The sequence below is a fragment of the Vipera ursinii genome (genome assembly GCF_947247035.1).
Source record: "Vipera ursinii genome assembly, chromosome: 2".
Lineage (NCBI taxonomy): Eukaryota > Metazoa > Chordata > Lepidosauria > Squamata > Viperidae > Vipera > Vipera ursinii.
The window spans coordinates 39,182,521-39,195,394 of record NC_139513.1 but is presented as its reverse complement, the minus strand read 5'-3'; the positions used below and the strand labels follow the sequence as shown (position 1 = coordinate 39,195,394).

General features: G+C 39.4%; 1 protein-coding gene across 21 annotated transcripts in view; it reads left to right on the top strand.

Moving 5' to 3' along the window:
• Positions 1 to 12,874, top strand: part of FOXP1 (forkhead box P1) — a 666,401-nt gene that overhangs the window by 556,685 nt on the left and 96,842 nt on the right. For 19 of the 21 annotated variants that reach the window (XM_083354300.1, XM_083354292.1, XM_083354290.1 and 16 more), the window contains one exon: positions 11,763 to 11,922. In XM_083354300.1, coding sequence (XP_083210426.1) covers positions 11,763 to 11,922 — 160 coding nt within the window. The remainder of the gene's footprint in view (positions 1 to 11,762; positions 11,923 to 12,874) is intronic. The other 2 variants (XM_083354286.1, XM_083354287.1) reach the window with 1 other exon arrangement.

Sequence of the window (12,874 nt, the reverse complement as noted above, 5' to 3'; positions counted from 1 at the left end):
TGCTGAAAGACAGTTTATGTGCCATTACCAGTTATTTTGTGTTATATCTGCAGGGTTTTGTGTGGGCATGTATACAAGATAGAGAGAAGAGCCTGGGAGGCACCATATTTTCTCAGCAGGAAAACAATCATACTTATTAGACCAGCTAGTTCTCTTTATGAACTGACTGTGGGTCCAGGATTGTTCTTCACATTCATTCAGCTTTATGTAGGTTTCATTGCAAAGAAGCCCAAGTCCTCGACATTTGAGTGATGGGGATAAAAAGGATTCTGAGGTATAGAGGCTTTCTTTGCATAGCTGCAAGCTGGAGCTCAAAATATTGGCTAAAGGAAGTGTTAGCTATTTAGAGAGGGGCTTTTCTAGTATAGGGTGGGAAATTCAAATAATCACAGTTACCACTTGAGGAGTCGTTTATTATCAGGAAGTGCTGCGACCCTGAAGAGTTGCAACCCTATCAGTCCTAGAGGAGTCCTAGAGGAGATCAACCCTGACTGCTCTTTAGAAGGCCAGATCCTAAAGTTGAAACTCAGATACTTTGGCCACCTAATGAGAAGGAAGGGACTCACTGGAGAAGAGCCTAACGCTGGGAAAGGTTGAGGGCAATAGAAGAAGGGGATGACAGAGAATAAGATGGCTGGATGGAGTCACTGAAGCATGGGCATGTGGGCTTAGATGTGGAGCATCCCTTGGCTTGTTCTGCCCAGGTATGGAACTATGCCTTCTTCTGAATTTTGTATCTGTGATGGACTTAATGAAGGCCACAATCTGCTGCTCAGCTATGGCTCCAGGGAGGATCTATGCTGTCTGGTTGAGGTCAGAAGTGTGTGCTTCCCCCAGAAGTATGCTTGGAATTTCTTAGATATACCTTTGACAATTCTATTGCCTAGTGAAGATGGAGACCGGCCATGAGATTTTACCTTGGGACTAGCTTTATTGTTGTTTTACTCTTTCAGAGATTCTCCTTGGAGATTCCTTGCATGCTGTTCAAAGCAATCTGATTGGGGGATATTAAAACCCTGGTATTACATAAGGAAATAAATCCATCAATCACTTTTTGCTCCTAATGTGGGAGAGAGAAAGACAAAGACAAGAATGTTTTCTATTGTTCTGGGCTGTAGGTGAACCAGAACCTTCTTTTTCTCTCCCTTTTCTCTGTCCATCTACTCACTGGCTGTCACCTAGCTTGTTGACCATTGAAAAGGACAGGGAGCAGTACTGCCTTATTTTGGGACAGACCTTGCCAATCAAAGGATACATGCCCTCAGAGCCTATTCTTCCCCCCACATACTGTTTTAGACTGTCAAGGACTACTTGAAGGTTCACCTGCAAACCAGCTTTACTAGAGGTATTAACATTTCCATTCTTCTTAAGATTAATGGATCAAAAATTGTCTCACAAAGTATTTACGGGCAAAACCTTAATATGGAATATGCTGTTGATGGTATAGTTTTCCCTGTTGCAAAATTTGTGGAATACGGTGAAATCTTCCTTTCTAAATAAATTACAAAACATCTCATAATCCATGGATGTTTGCTATTCACCTTCTACAACAAAGAGCTTATGAATTCCATCATTTATATATTATAATAGTTGTAGAAATCTATCTGAACTTGATTTTTCTCCTAGAAAAGACTCAGCAGATTGTGAACATTTAAGATAGAGATGATATCTTTGCCTCTCCAGAAGTTGATTGATTGATTGTCCCATCAAGTCTGTGTTTACCTTAGTGTCCACATAAATAGACCTTCCCCAGGATGATCTGGCCCCAATCTGGCTGTTCAGGTTTTCTAAGGATGCATCCATCCCTGTTGAAGTCTCATGCAGCCAGTTTTTACTTTTTCCTTCTCTCTTTCCTATCACTTTAGGCTTTACCATAATACTGGGTCTTTGCAATATGCATCCCAAATATGATAATTTAAGCCTAATTATTTGTGTCTCACGTGAGAGCTTTCCATTGATTTGTTTTCATAGCTCATTTTTTGTTTTGTTTTCTTGGTTACCTGTGATGTTCTCCAATACAAAGTTCAAGAGCATCAATACTGTTTTCTGTCCTGCTTTTTTTGAGAGTCCAACTGTCACTTCCGTAGAGTGTCACAGGGAAAAATCATTGCCTATGCGCTTCTCATCTTTGTGGAAATAGACACGTCACAACATCTTTTCCAAAGCCTTCATTGCTATGCTACTGATAGCTCAGGTATAATTCCCTGCCTTATGCCTATGCTATGTGAGACTGTCATAAGTTGTGGTTAATTGACTTTTAGATTATGGTAGATTACATAATTTCAGTAGAAAGTACTTGTATTGTGGCTTCCGCAGCCCTAACCAGCTCCATCATTTGTCATTTAGGATAGCTCTTTGAAGGAATGCAGCCCCCCACCACATCAGGCAAACCCCAGCTTGGGGCTTATCTAGATGGGTGTCCTCAGCTTGGTTGTGTTATCACACTTGAATTGCCCCTGTGTTTATGTGGCAGTTGCAACGAATCATCCATTCCTACTGTATGTTGCTCCATACATTTCCTTGGCTATCACCAAATCCGCTCCCCTTGCAATGTGGAAAACTTAAGTTTTAAGCCAAGTGTGAATTTTACAGCTGAGTTATGAAATTGGGGGGGGGGGGTGTATAATAGGAAATGCTGACACAAACCTTAACAAGAGCCTGCTAACGGGCTCCACTATAATAATAAAAAAGGAACAGATTAAAAAATGTCTAAAATGTAAATCTAAAGGACTAAGAGTAATTAAAATGGAAATGGCACAGGGAGGGAAGGCATGTAATTGTGAGATATCACTGTGCAGAATGCTCTCAGCTTTGTTTTGCTGGCTGTTTTTCTAATTCAGTAGGGCTTACTCATCAGTGGCAGTTCAATGCGCGTTAATGACTCTGGGATGCAAGCATCACTCTGGACAAAGAAATGATTATTGTGCGGTCAAAAGAAGTTCAAAGACAAGAAGGGAATTTCAGTTTTTCCCTTAGAGATCCACATTCAAGAGCATATAAATTAAGCCAAATGTTAAAAACCACAGTCTGAAAGCTGACTTCAAAGTCACAACTCTCTAATTAATGAACTGCGAGCTTCAGTTTGGACAAGTTGTGGTTTGATGTGCCCATAAATCAACATGACAGGCCTGTTTCACAGTCTCAGACAGGGCTTGTCATTGAGTCGCATCAGATGTAAACACGGCAGAAAAAAAGGGGGGGGGAATAGCAAGGAGGCGCAATTGATCAACAGAATTGGTAAAAACCCACTTTTGAAGCACATTATGCATGATCACAGGAAATGGCTATAGCCTCAAGAGGTTTTCTCCTTCTGCTGCTGCTTTTTTGAATCAGATTTCTAACAACCTTCAAAAGAGAGAATAAGAATTATGGAGCTTCTCCCCTGTGGCTGCAAGGCAATAACCCCCTGTTGTTATTTTGTGCTTCTTTCTGTTCAAAGGCATCAAATTTTAGTTTTTTAAGGATCTTTAACTCTATATTTGAAGACAAACAATAAAGGGCTGCCACTGTCATTCTTATCAGTTACCAGGGATTGTATTTTTTCCCCCTTTCTGTTGCCACTTCTTGTTAACCTCTTATTTGGTCTATTAGACATAGTTCTGAATGCAAGCCTGCATGCTGAGAGAACATGAAAGTTCAGATGAGCTCAGAGGGCAGATAAAGAAATTTGAAGGGGAAAGTTACACAGCAGAATGAACGATAAAAGTTAACTCTTCTAAATTGCTGCTGTCAGACAAGAGAGCGTCTCTGACACACAGATGATGGTTTGGAGATGAAGGAAAAATACTTTGTGTGTAAAAAGACAAGCAGGGAAGTTGGACAATGTAATGGAATTTCAATATTTAACAGGACTTGATGTACTGTGTGCATGTATCTAATATTGCAGTCTCCAAAGCTGCGCTAAGAAAAGACTCTTCTCTATTTTAAACTGAATTATTAAAAATGGTGGATTGGATGGAAAGAGCGAGCATCTTTTCTCTTTTAAGTGATACTTGTTTTAAATATGGATGGATGGGTAAATACATTGGTGCCTGTCTTCAGATAATGTAGTTTATCCCACAGGTTTTTCTGAGCCAAATTCCTTAGTTTAAGAGAATATTCTTGTTAATTTGATATGCTGCCAGTGGTCCGTGTTAGATACACATACATCTGTATACCATTTATTTTAAAATTGTCAATATTAAAGTATTGCAAAAGCTATTTTGAATTTGACATTTGTTACAGTGCTAAAGTGGATTAGCTTAATGCATCATTTCATACATTGTAACAGTCCCTGTTATTGTATCATCTCCTGAAAACATATCTGTATCCTTAAATAATATAGTTTTTAATCTAAAACCAGTGTGCTTTCAATGGTCGGGTTTTAAAAAGTCTTATTTCTTCCAAGTAAGAGGAAAAGAAAATTTACAACAGGGTGGAGAATATCTCTGTTGCAGTATTTCCATTTCTTCAAGCCAGTTTTCAAGTCTGCAATTTAACTCAATACTTCTACTCTGTGTTTTGATTTTATTAAAAATGATCCTACTGAGTATATGAAATGGGCAGGAGGAGGGGAGAGATGAAGGATTTTAAATACAATTTAGAAAATACTCCAAACTTCTTCCTTTTTAAAAAAAAATCAACTTAACCTGAATAGGTTGTTTTAATAAAAGGCTGTTTGTCCTCCAGAGTTATGACAATTTATGTTAGGCAGTAGGGAGTAACCCAAGAAAGGAAAACAGACCTTTGACAGCGGCTTTAGGGAGGAGATCAAAAATGCAAGTTTTATCAGGATATTTCAGCATTCTAACAACTGACTACTGACCTGACAACAGGACTGCACCGAGACCTTTTTTGTGTGCATTCAATTGTGAGAAGTAAACAAACTGCCTTGTATCCTGTGTTTGGTAACTGGGTGGAGAACACAGTTTGGCAATGTGTGTTGCTTTTAAGTTCTTTCTTGGACAATGGGTTTGTGTACTTTTTTATTCTGGCTTTTTAAACTGAAAAAAACTTTTGTGAGCTTTTCCTGGAGGATAGTTATGAAGACAACAGAACAAGCATCAGTCAACTTATATAAATAAAGCTGGTTTTAAAATATTAACTTACAATAAAGTGGTAACTCTGACACATCCCAAGCAGGGAGCATTTTCGTACTCAACCATTCCTTTCATAGTATACATTTTTGACAAGGATTAACATCTGAGATAGTGAACAATTATTCGACCCTGGTTTAATTTGTCTTTGAGTTTTATCTTAATTGAAAAACTTCAAAAGGCTATCAAAAACAATGAAATTATTTGGGGGCAGATCTGGTTCAGAACTGAAATGGCCTTACTAATATTTTTTTAACTTATTTACATCTTTGTTGTTGTGGCTATAGATACAGTTTAAGAAAACAGAAGTTCAATTATTTATTTTAGTCAGTGAAATAATGGGCTGGTTAATAATACACTAGAGGGAGGCTGTGTTTCCAGCAAAATAAGCTTCTTGCACTTGTACCCATAAGCCTATCTGCTCGGAGTAGGCAAACTCTATTTAAGATTTGTTTGTTTATTTGCTAGATTTATATCCTGCCGTTTCTCCAGAAGCTCAAGGTAGAATATACAGCATTTCTTCCTTAATCTTTCTCCATAACAGGAATCCTGTGGGGTACATTAGAGTAAGAGGGAAGAACTAATCCAGGTCATCCCATGAGACTCTATGGCTGAGAATAGATTTGAATTTTGGCCTCAACAATTTTAGTCCAGGGCATTAACCACTGCACCGTACTAGCTCCCAAAACAAGATACTAGTCTTAGATTTAATGTGTCTTTTGATCATTCCCTTCTACTACATGAGAGGGACGCAGTGGCTCAGTGGGTTAGGACGCTGAGCTTGTTGATCAGAAGGTCGGCAGTTTGGCGGGTCGAATCCTGAGTGCCGCGTAACAGAGTGAGCGCCTGTTACTCGTCCCAGCTTCTGCCAACCTAGCAGTTCGAAAGCACGTAAAAATGCAAGTAGAAAAATATGGACCACTACAGTGGGAAGGTAACAGCATTCCGTGTGCCTTTGGCGTCTAGTCATGCTGGCCACATGACCACGGAGACGTCCTCGGACAAGCGCTGGCTCTTCGGCTTTGAAACGGAGATGAGCACCGGCCCCTAGAGTCGGAAATGACTAGGACTCATGTGCGGGGGAACCTTTACCTTTACCTTATCTTCTACTACATAAGTTTCCGAAAGCTAGCAAACTTAAGAAATGAACATCTGTACAGTTAATCTCAAGACAGTCTCTTCCTAGTTAAATGTGCCCTTAGATAAATGATGTAATACAGATTCAGTTCCATATAAGTACTTATGGTAACGGCTTTTAATAGACCTGTTAAGGATAAAAAGAGAAGTACATTCAAAATTTGGAATAAAAAGACTTTAAATGTTCCTTCCCTGCCATGAATGCCCCTTGCTGTTTTCAGAATATATTTCTGGTGAGGTAGCAAAAATAAAGAAGAATTGGGGGATTTAAAGAAGAAAGGGCAAGATGGGATACTTGGCAATGAGTCCACCCTTTCCTCTAGTTCTAGGGTGCTTATGGTCACGGGAAGCCCATTCTGCCATTGTTGGAACCCAAGAGGTGTATTTCAGCATTTCTGTTGTTCTTGCTGTTGCCTCTCCAGTCAAAGAGATGCTACCTTTGTCATTTCTGTCTCCAGGCCAATTTAACCATCGTGCTGCTCAAATGTGCAGTGCCAAGAACAAACCAGCTTTTTATGAAGGACTTAATGGTTGATTTCCACAATACTCTATATTAAGCTGAAATAGAATTAAATTGTTGCAGTTAAAATAATCATATTTATATTAGCTGCCAATCTCACAAAACACCAGTTTCCAACTGGTGTTTGTCACCAGGGACTGGTTTTGTGGAATATATTTTTTTTCCTTGGACGGAGGGGAGGGGTTCAGTTTTGCTCACTCGCTCGCCCGCCATTCACCTCCATCTGTGCAGCCCAGTTCCTAACAGGTCATGGATTGGTACCAATCCATGGCCTGGAGGTTGGGGAGCCCTGTCATAAAACATGACTCTGGTTAGTGTACAATGAAAACAAGCCATAAAATAATGTGTGAACCAACCATTGTCAAAGCTTGTTGTATGGCACTGGCATTTGTATTGAGTAATAATATGGCTTATTTGTTTGGCATATATATATATATTCCTAGAGGAGATCAATCCTGACTGCTCTTTAGAAGGCCAGATCCTGAAGCTAAAACTCAAGTACTTTGGCCACCTAATGAGAAGGAAGGACTCCCTGGAGAAGAGCCTAATGCTGGGGAAGATCGAGGGCAATAGAAGAAGGGGACGACAGAGAATGAGGTGGCTGGATGGAGTCACTGAAGCAGTAGGCGTGAGCTTAAATGGACTCCAGAAGATGGTAGAGGACAGGAAGGCCTGGAGGAATGTTGTCCATAGGGTCGCGATGGGTCGGACACGACTTCGCAGCTAACAACAACAACAACAACAAATATATATATATATATATATAATTCCATTTATATCCCGCCCTTTTCCGAAGACTCAGGGCGGCTTACAAGCTTAGCAGTAGCCTTCATTCTATGTATATGCCTGCTTATTAGGGCTTTCACACACCCCCAAGCGGCATTATTACAAAGTCAGCTTAATTGCCCCCAAAAATCTTTATTTTGGTTAACCTGGGTTTGGGATTAATATGTGGTCTGCCTGTTCTTAGTATGGGGGGGTCTTTTGTTTTGAACCCTTGGCTGTTTAGCATTCATGCATTTGAGTCAGTTGTAATATATTTCACTATTGTTAATTTTGACAATGAAAGAAGAGGGAGGATCTGTTTCTCCCAGTCATTTGGTGTATGGAAGCCACAGAATGGTTTATTTTCTTGAGAAATGCCTATTCATTTCAGCTGGAATGAAGTACAGAAAGACGGGTGAAAGAAGGTGAAACGTTTGATCCAACAAGTGAAAATAGCTCCAACTTGATCCAAAAAGTGAAAAGAGCCAATGAAAGCTCCAGAACTATATTGTACATGTGGGAATTTGTTTCAAGGAAGGCTTCTCTCTGGTATATTTTGAGAAGCAGATAATTTTCCCAAGAAAAAGGGAAAAATTTACATGAAAGTTGATTGTTGAAGAGGTAGAGCTATGCATATGCACTATATATTATTCTTTTTTTTTTCAAGCAAAAAATGTTGGTTGGTTGATTTATTGCAATCACCTACTCCAGGGGTGTCAAACTCAATTTCATTGAGGGCCGCATCAGCATTGCGGTTGCCCTCGGGGCCGGGTGGGTGTGGCCAGGGTGGGCGTGGCCTACTGGGTGGGCGTGGCTAGAGTGCGTATGGCCTGCTGTGTGGGCGTGGCCAGCTCTACATCATTCGCATCAAGGGTGCCTATGGGGGCCTGGGCAGGAGATCTGAGGGTCTCTGGCAGAAGGAGGGTCTCTGGGCCAGGGCCAAGGCAGTGGGGGCCGTTCCCTCACTCTTTCCAGGATGGCTTCGCGGGCCACATGAAACCACTTCACGGGCCGGATCCGGCCCCCGGGCCTTGTGTTTGACATGTCTGACCTACTCCAAAGACTATATCCAGTCCTTTTTTTCCTGCTTTTGTATAACTGTAGATATATTCTGATCTGGTTGGTTGGGACAAAATGAAGTTCCAACCTTAATGGCAAGCAATAAATGTCTTTATAGGCAGTTATTCTCCATTGTATATAGGTTTTAGTTCTTCAAACATCCTACAGATGTTTTGTGAAGACTTGTTCCAATCAAAATTGAATCCTGCTGACTCCAGTTCTATGCAATTTTCTTAGCATGTCACCTGTAGTTGTCATTGTCATTGCCTTTTTCCAAGTTTTTTTAAAAATTCCCCATCCTGCCTTTACCGATCAGCTTTCTTGCTGAACATCCTAGTAATCAGGCCCAACCATGATTGTTTTTTTAATCAGCCAAAGTGGGTAGGTGCTAACAATACATTTTTAGAATGAATTGTTTAAAGATGAAAATAAGAAAATTCCTATAGACAATTATTCTCCATTGTATATAGGTTTTAATTCTTCAAGTAGACGCCATCCATTCTTTCCAAATGTTGTTGTCTTGTAGTGTATATATGTTTCAGTCAGTCAAGAGTTAATTTTCTTTCTGCAGATGTTAGCTGCAAACTCTCTGAAGCCCTCCACCTTGATATGATTCCTAACAGATTAGGGATATTAGATAATTTCCTTCTGTTTATTGTGCTAGTGCGCTATGTTATCTTTCTATCACTCAGATAATTACTGAGGAAATCTACATTAACTTTTTTTGGCTAGCTTAAGGAATTGCTAAACATTGGCTTGATGCACTGATATTTTACACAACCAAGTTTCCTCCTGTCATTGCTCAATAAATAAAAAGATCCTTATCAAAGCAGCAAAAGCTTTTTCATGGGTGCTTAAAGAACAAAAGTAAATAAAATACAAGACGAGTAAAACCTAAGGGCTTCCTTAAATGAAACAAAATTAAGGACTCTGAAGCCTCAAGTACTGTACACATTAAGTGCATTCAAATAAGATGTTGTTTGCTAAATTATGAATGTGTATAATTAAAATCTAGTGGCTGTTTCTATGAAAGATTTACAGTGTTATTTCATCGTTTGTCATGGCTAATTAACAATATTAGATGAAGTTTTTCTTCTTCAAAGGTCTGGGATTTTTTCTCATTTATTTATGTCAGAAGTGATAAACAGAGTAGTTAAAACCTTCTCTGGGGGCAGCAGTGAGAAAGCAACATGGTCTTTTACACCTCTGAGGGTTCAAGGTTCAGATCCTGGCAAGTATAACATCATAGCCTTTTTCCCTGAGATAATTTTTCCCAAACTGCTGAAGTTTTTTTTTTTTAAGTGGAAATGATAGATTGCATGACAGCAACAGCCCCTATGGAAAATACAATAAATTAACCAATTGGTGCCTTAATAGCTGAGACAGTACTTTAATAAGTAAATAGAGCATAGCATGGGTTATTTATCATTACAATTAAGTGTAGATGTATGTGATTCATGTTATTTTCTGTGTTTGGACTAGGCAGTTTAAGTTTATAAGAACTTCACTAGCTGCCAATCATAGTGACCAGCAAAATTTTTGAACCACACCCATGCACACTATTAGCAAAGCTATTACAGAATATATGCTGAGTCTCTATCTGTATATGCCATTCACTTGAAATTGTTTTAAAAGGATATGCCATATGGTCATGCTTTTTAAATGATTTAAAAGTTTATAATTTATAATGTTTTTAAAAATGAATGAATTTGGCTAATTCCATACTGCAGTGACAAGAATTCTCCAATCCACACCATTTAAGATTTAAAATGGCAGTATTGGAAAACATTCTCTTAAGATAATATGTGGAAGATTTTCTTTGCTCATATTTTTGTCCTACCTTTTTCATATTTTTCATACTTCGCCCATGTTTATGTCACCATGAGGAATAAAAATTATGATTAATGGAAGGGTTCTTCATAATTTATCTTTTAAACATTTCATAAATTCTCTTTCTTAGTGCACAAATGTTGTTTAACTTTATAAGTCCTTGTTGGAACTGAGGGGACCGTTAGTTACCTCCTTCAGCTCCTGAAAGGATTTTTCCCCCCACATTTGATATTTTTAAATATGTGTAATTGTTTAAATTACTTTAGAAAGAATGGATAACTGATATAGTAAAAGCATAGTCGAATCTGCAGTATTTATTTCTGTGAATGCTGTGAATTCCACATGAGTGCTGTTGGCATAATGGTTGCTTTGAAGTGTGTCTATCTGCCAAAAAAAAAGAAAAAAGAAAAGCATAGTTAAGCTGGGTTTGGCGGACAATATATGGACTAGTATGTTCCATTAAATAATTGTCTTTGGGCTAGATTTGCCTATTGTGGCAGCCATTTGGTGAAGGCCCTAGTCTTCCCTCAATTCCATCCATTGTACCCATGAATTCCTTGAAAAAAATCCAAATGTGTCATGATCCTGCTTTACAGAGTACCTGAATATAATATGATTATTTTAATAGGACTTCTGAGAAAAGTCAGCTTTTCAGATTAGGGTTTGGTCACCATTCTGAAACCCGTTAAGCTACAAAATCAGCCAATAGTTTGAGGATTGCTTTAACAGGTCTGCATAGCTTGTGATCCATCATGCTCAATGTAACTGACTAGCTTTGAATTATGGCTTGCCATCTGATGACAGCCAGGTCCCTCATTTTTACACTTATAAGCAGGCAGCAAAACAGCAAGGTTTATTGAGCACCTGGTATGCTGCCAAGCTCAACTCTTGGAAAACATTTAACTAATGAGACATAAGATATGCAGACATGCTTTAAAAATAATAGACATGTGTGATGTCTGTGCAGCTGTAACTTTGTATGGTAGTTAAGGAAATTCCCCTCAAAGCAAATGCATTGGGAACTGTTGCTACTTTCTTATAGATGCCGGGGCCCCATCAATATTTGCCTGAGCTCATAGCAGCAATTCTCATAAACTAGCTGTAACTATTTTCATGACTGTGTTTGTATTCCTGTTACTTGCTGGGGTGTAATTCTCAAGTGGAACTAAACCTCACTGAACATCACGTCAAGTAGACGTGCATAGAATTGCACAGTTAACGAGTCTTCTACCCTGTTCCTGTAGTTTTGGCTCAGATGCTAAGCTGCTTTCTAAGTTCTTTAATGAATCGTTTCCTTCTCTCCTAAACATAGAAGCGGAAAGGAGTAGTAGATATATGAAACTAAAAGAAGCGTGTCAATTCTTTCTCTTTGCCAGCCGCAGCAGCAACAGGTGACTTCCCAACAGTTGGCCTTCCAGCAGCAGCTTCTGCAAATGCAGCAACTGCAACAGCAACACCTCTTGTCTTTGCAACGTCAAGGTTTGCTATCAATTCAGCCGGGCCAGCCTGCTTTACCACTGCAGCCTCTTGCTCAAGGTAAGGGGTGGGTTTCCAGAGTGTCCGACAAATAATGGGGATAAATCACTCTAGCACCTGGAAGGCTAGTTGTGCCAAGAAAGTTTTTTTTTCTGGGAAATGGCTTTGCATTCCTTTTTTCTAGCTGGCATGCTTTAAAAATAATAGACATTTGTGATGTCTGTGCAACTCTACCTTTCTATGGTGATTAAGGAAATTCCTCTGAAAGCAAATGCACTGGGAACCGCTGTTACTTTCTTATAGACCCCAGGCCCCAACTTTCCAAACTAGTATTCACCTTCTGATGGTTGTTAGGCTGGTCTGTCCTTAGAACAGGCGATCCTTCATACAAGAGAATAATCCAACTCGGGCTTTTTAGCTAGATCATCTTTTCTTGATACAAGAATGCAGACAGAAAAGCTCTGAGTAAGAAGCTATATAGATAAAGAGTTCCGGATAACTTGAAATCTTCGGAGTTTTTAAGTCGAACAAAAAGTACACAAGTTAATCCTCCCAACTTGTTTAATTTTTGGATGCTCTGAATGTAGTGTACTACTGGGAGACTGAGTAGTACAGAAGGCTCTGCTCCTCCATCCAGGCCACGGTGCTCGTAGTCCTTCTACGAACGGTCTGAAAAGATTCTGCTAGCAATAATTGTATACAAGTAGTCCTCGACTTACAAAAGTTCATTTAGTGGCCCTTCAAAGTTAACAGCGGCACTGAAAAAAGTGACTGGTGACTGTTTTTCGCACTTAGGACCAAGGTTGTGTGATCAAAAATTCAGATGCTTGGTAACTGGTTCATGTTTATGAATGACAATTGCATTGTCCTGGGGTCATGTGATCCCCTTTTGCGACCTTCTGACAAACAAAGTCAGTGGGGAAGCCAGTTTCACTGAACAACCGTGTTACTAACTTAACAACTGCATCGGTTCACTTAATACCTCTGGCGAGAGAGTTCATAAAATGGGGCC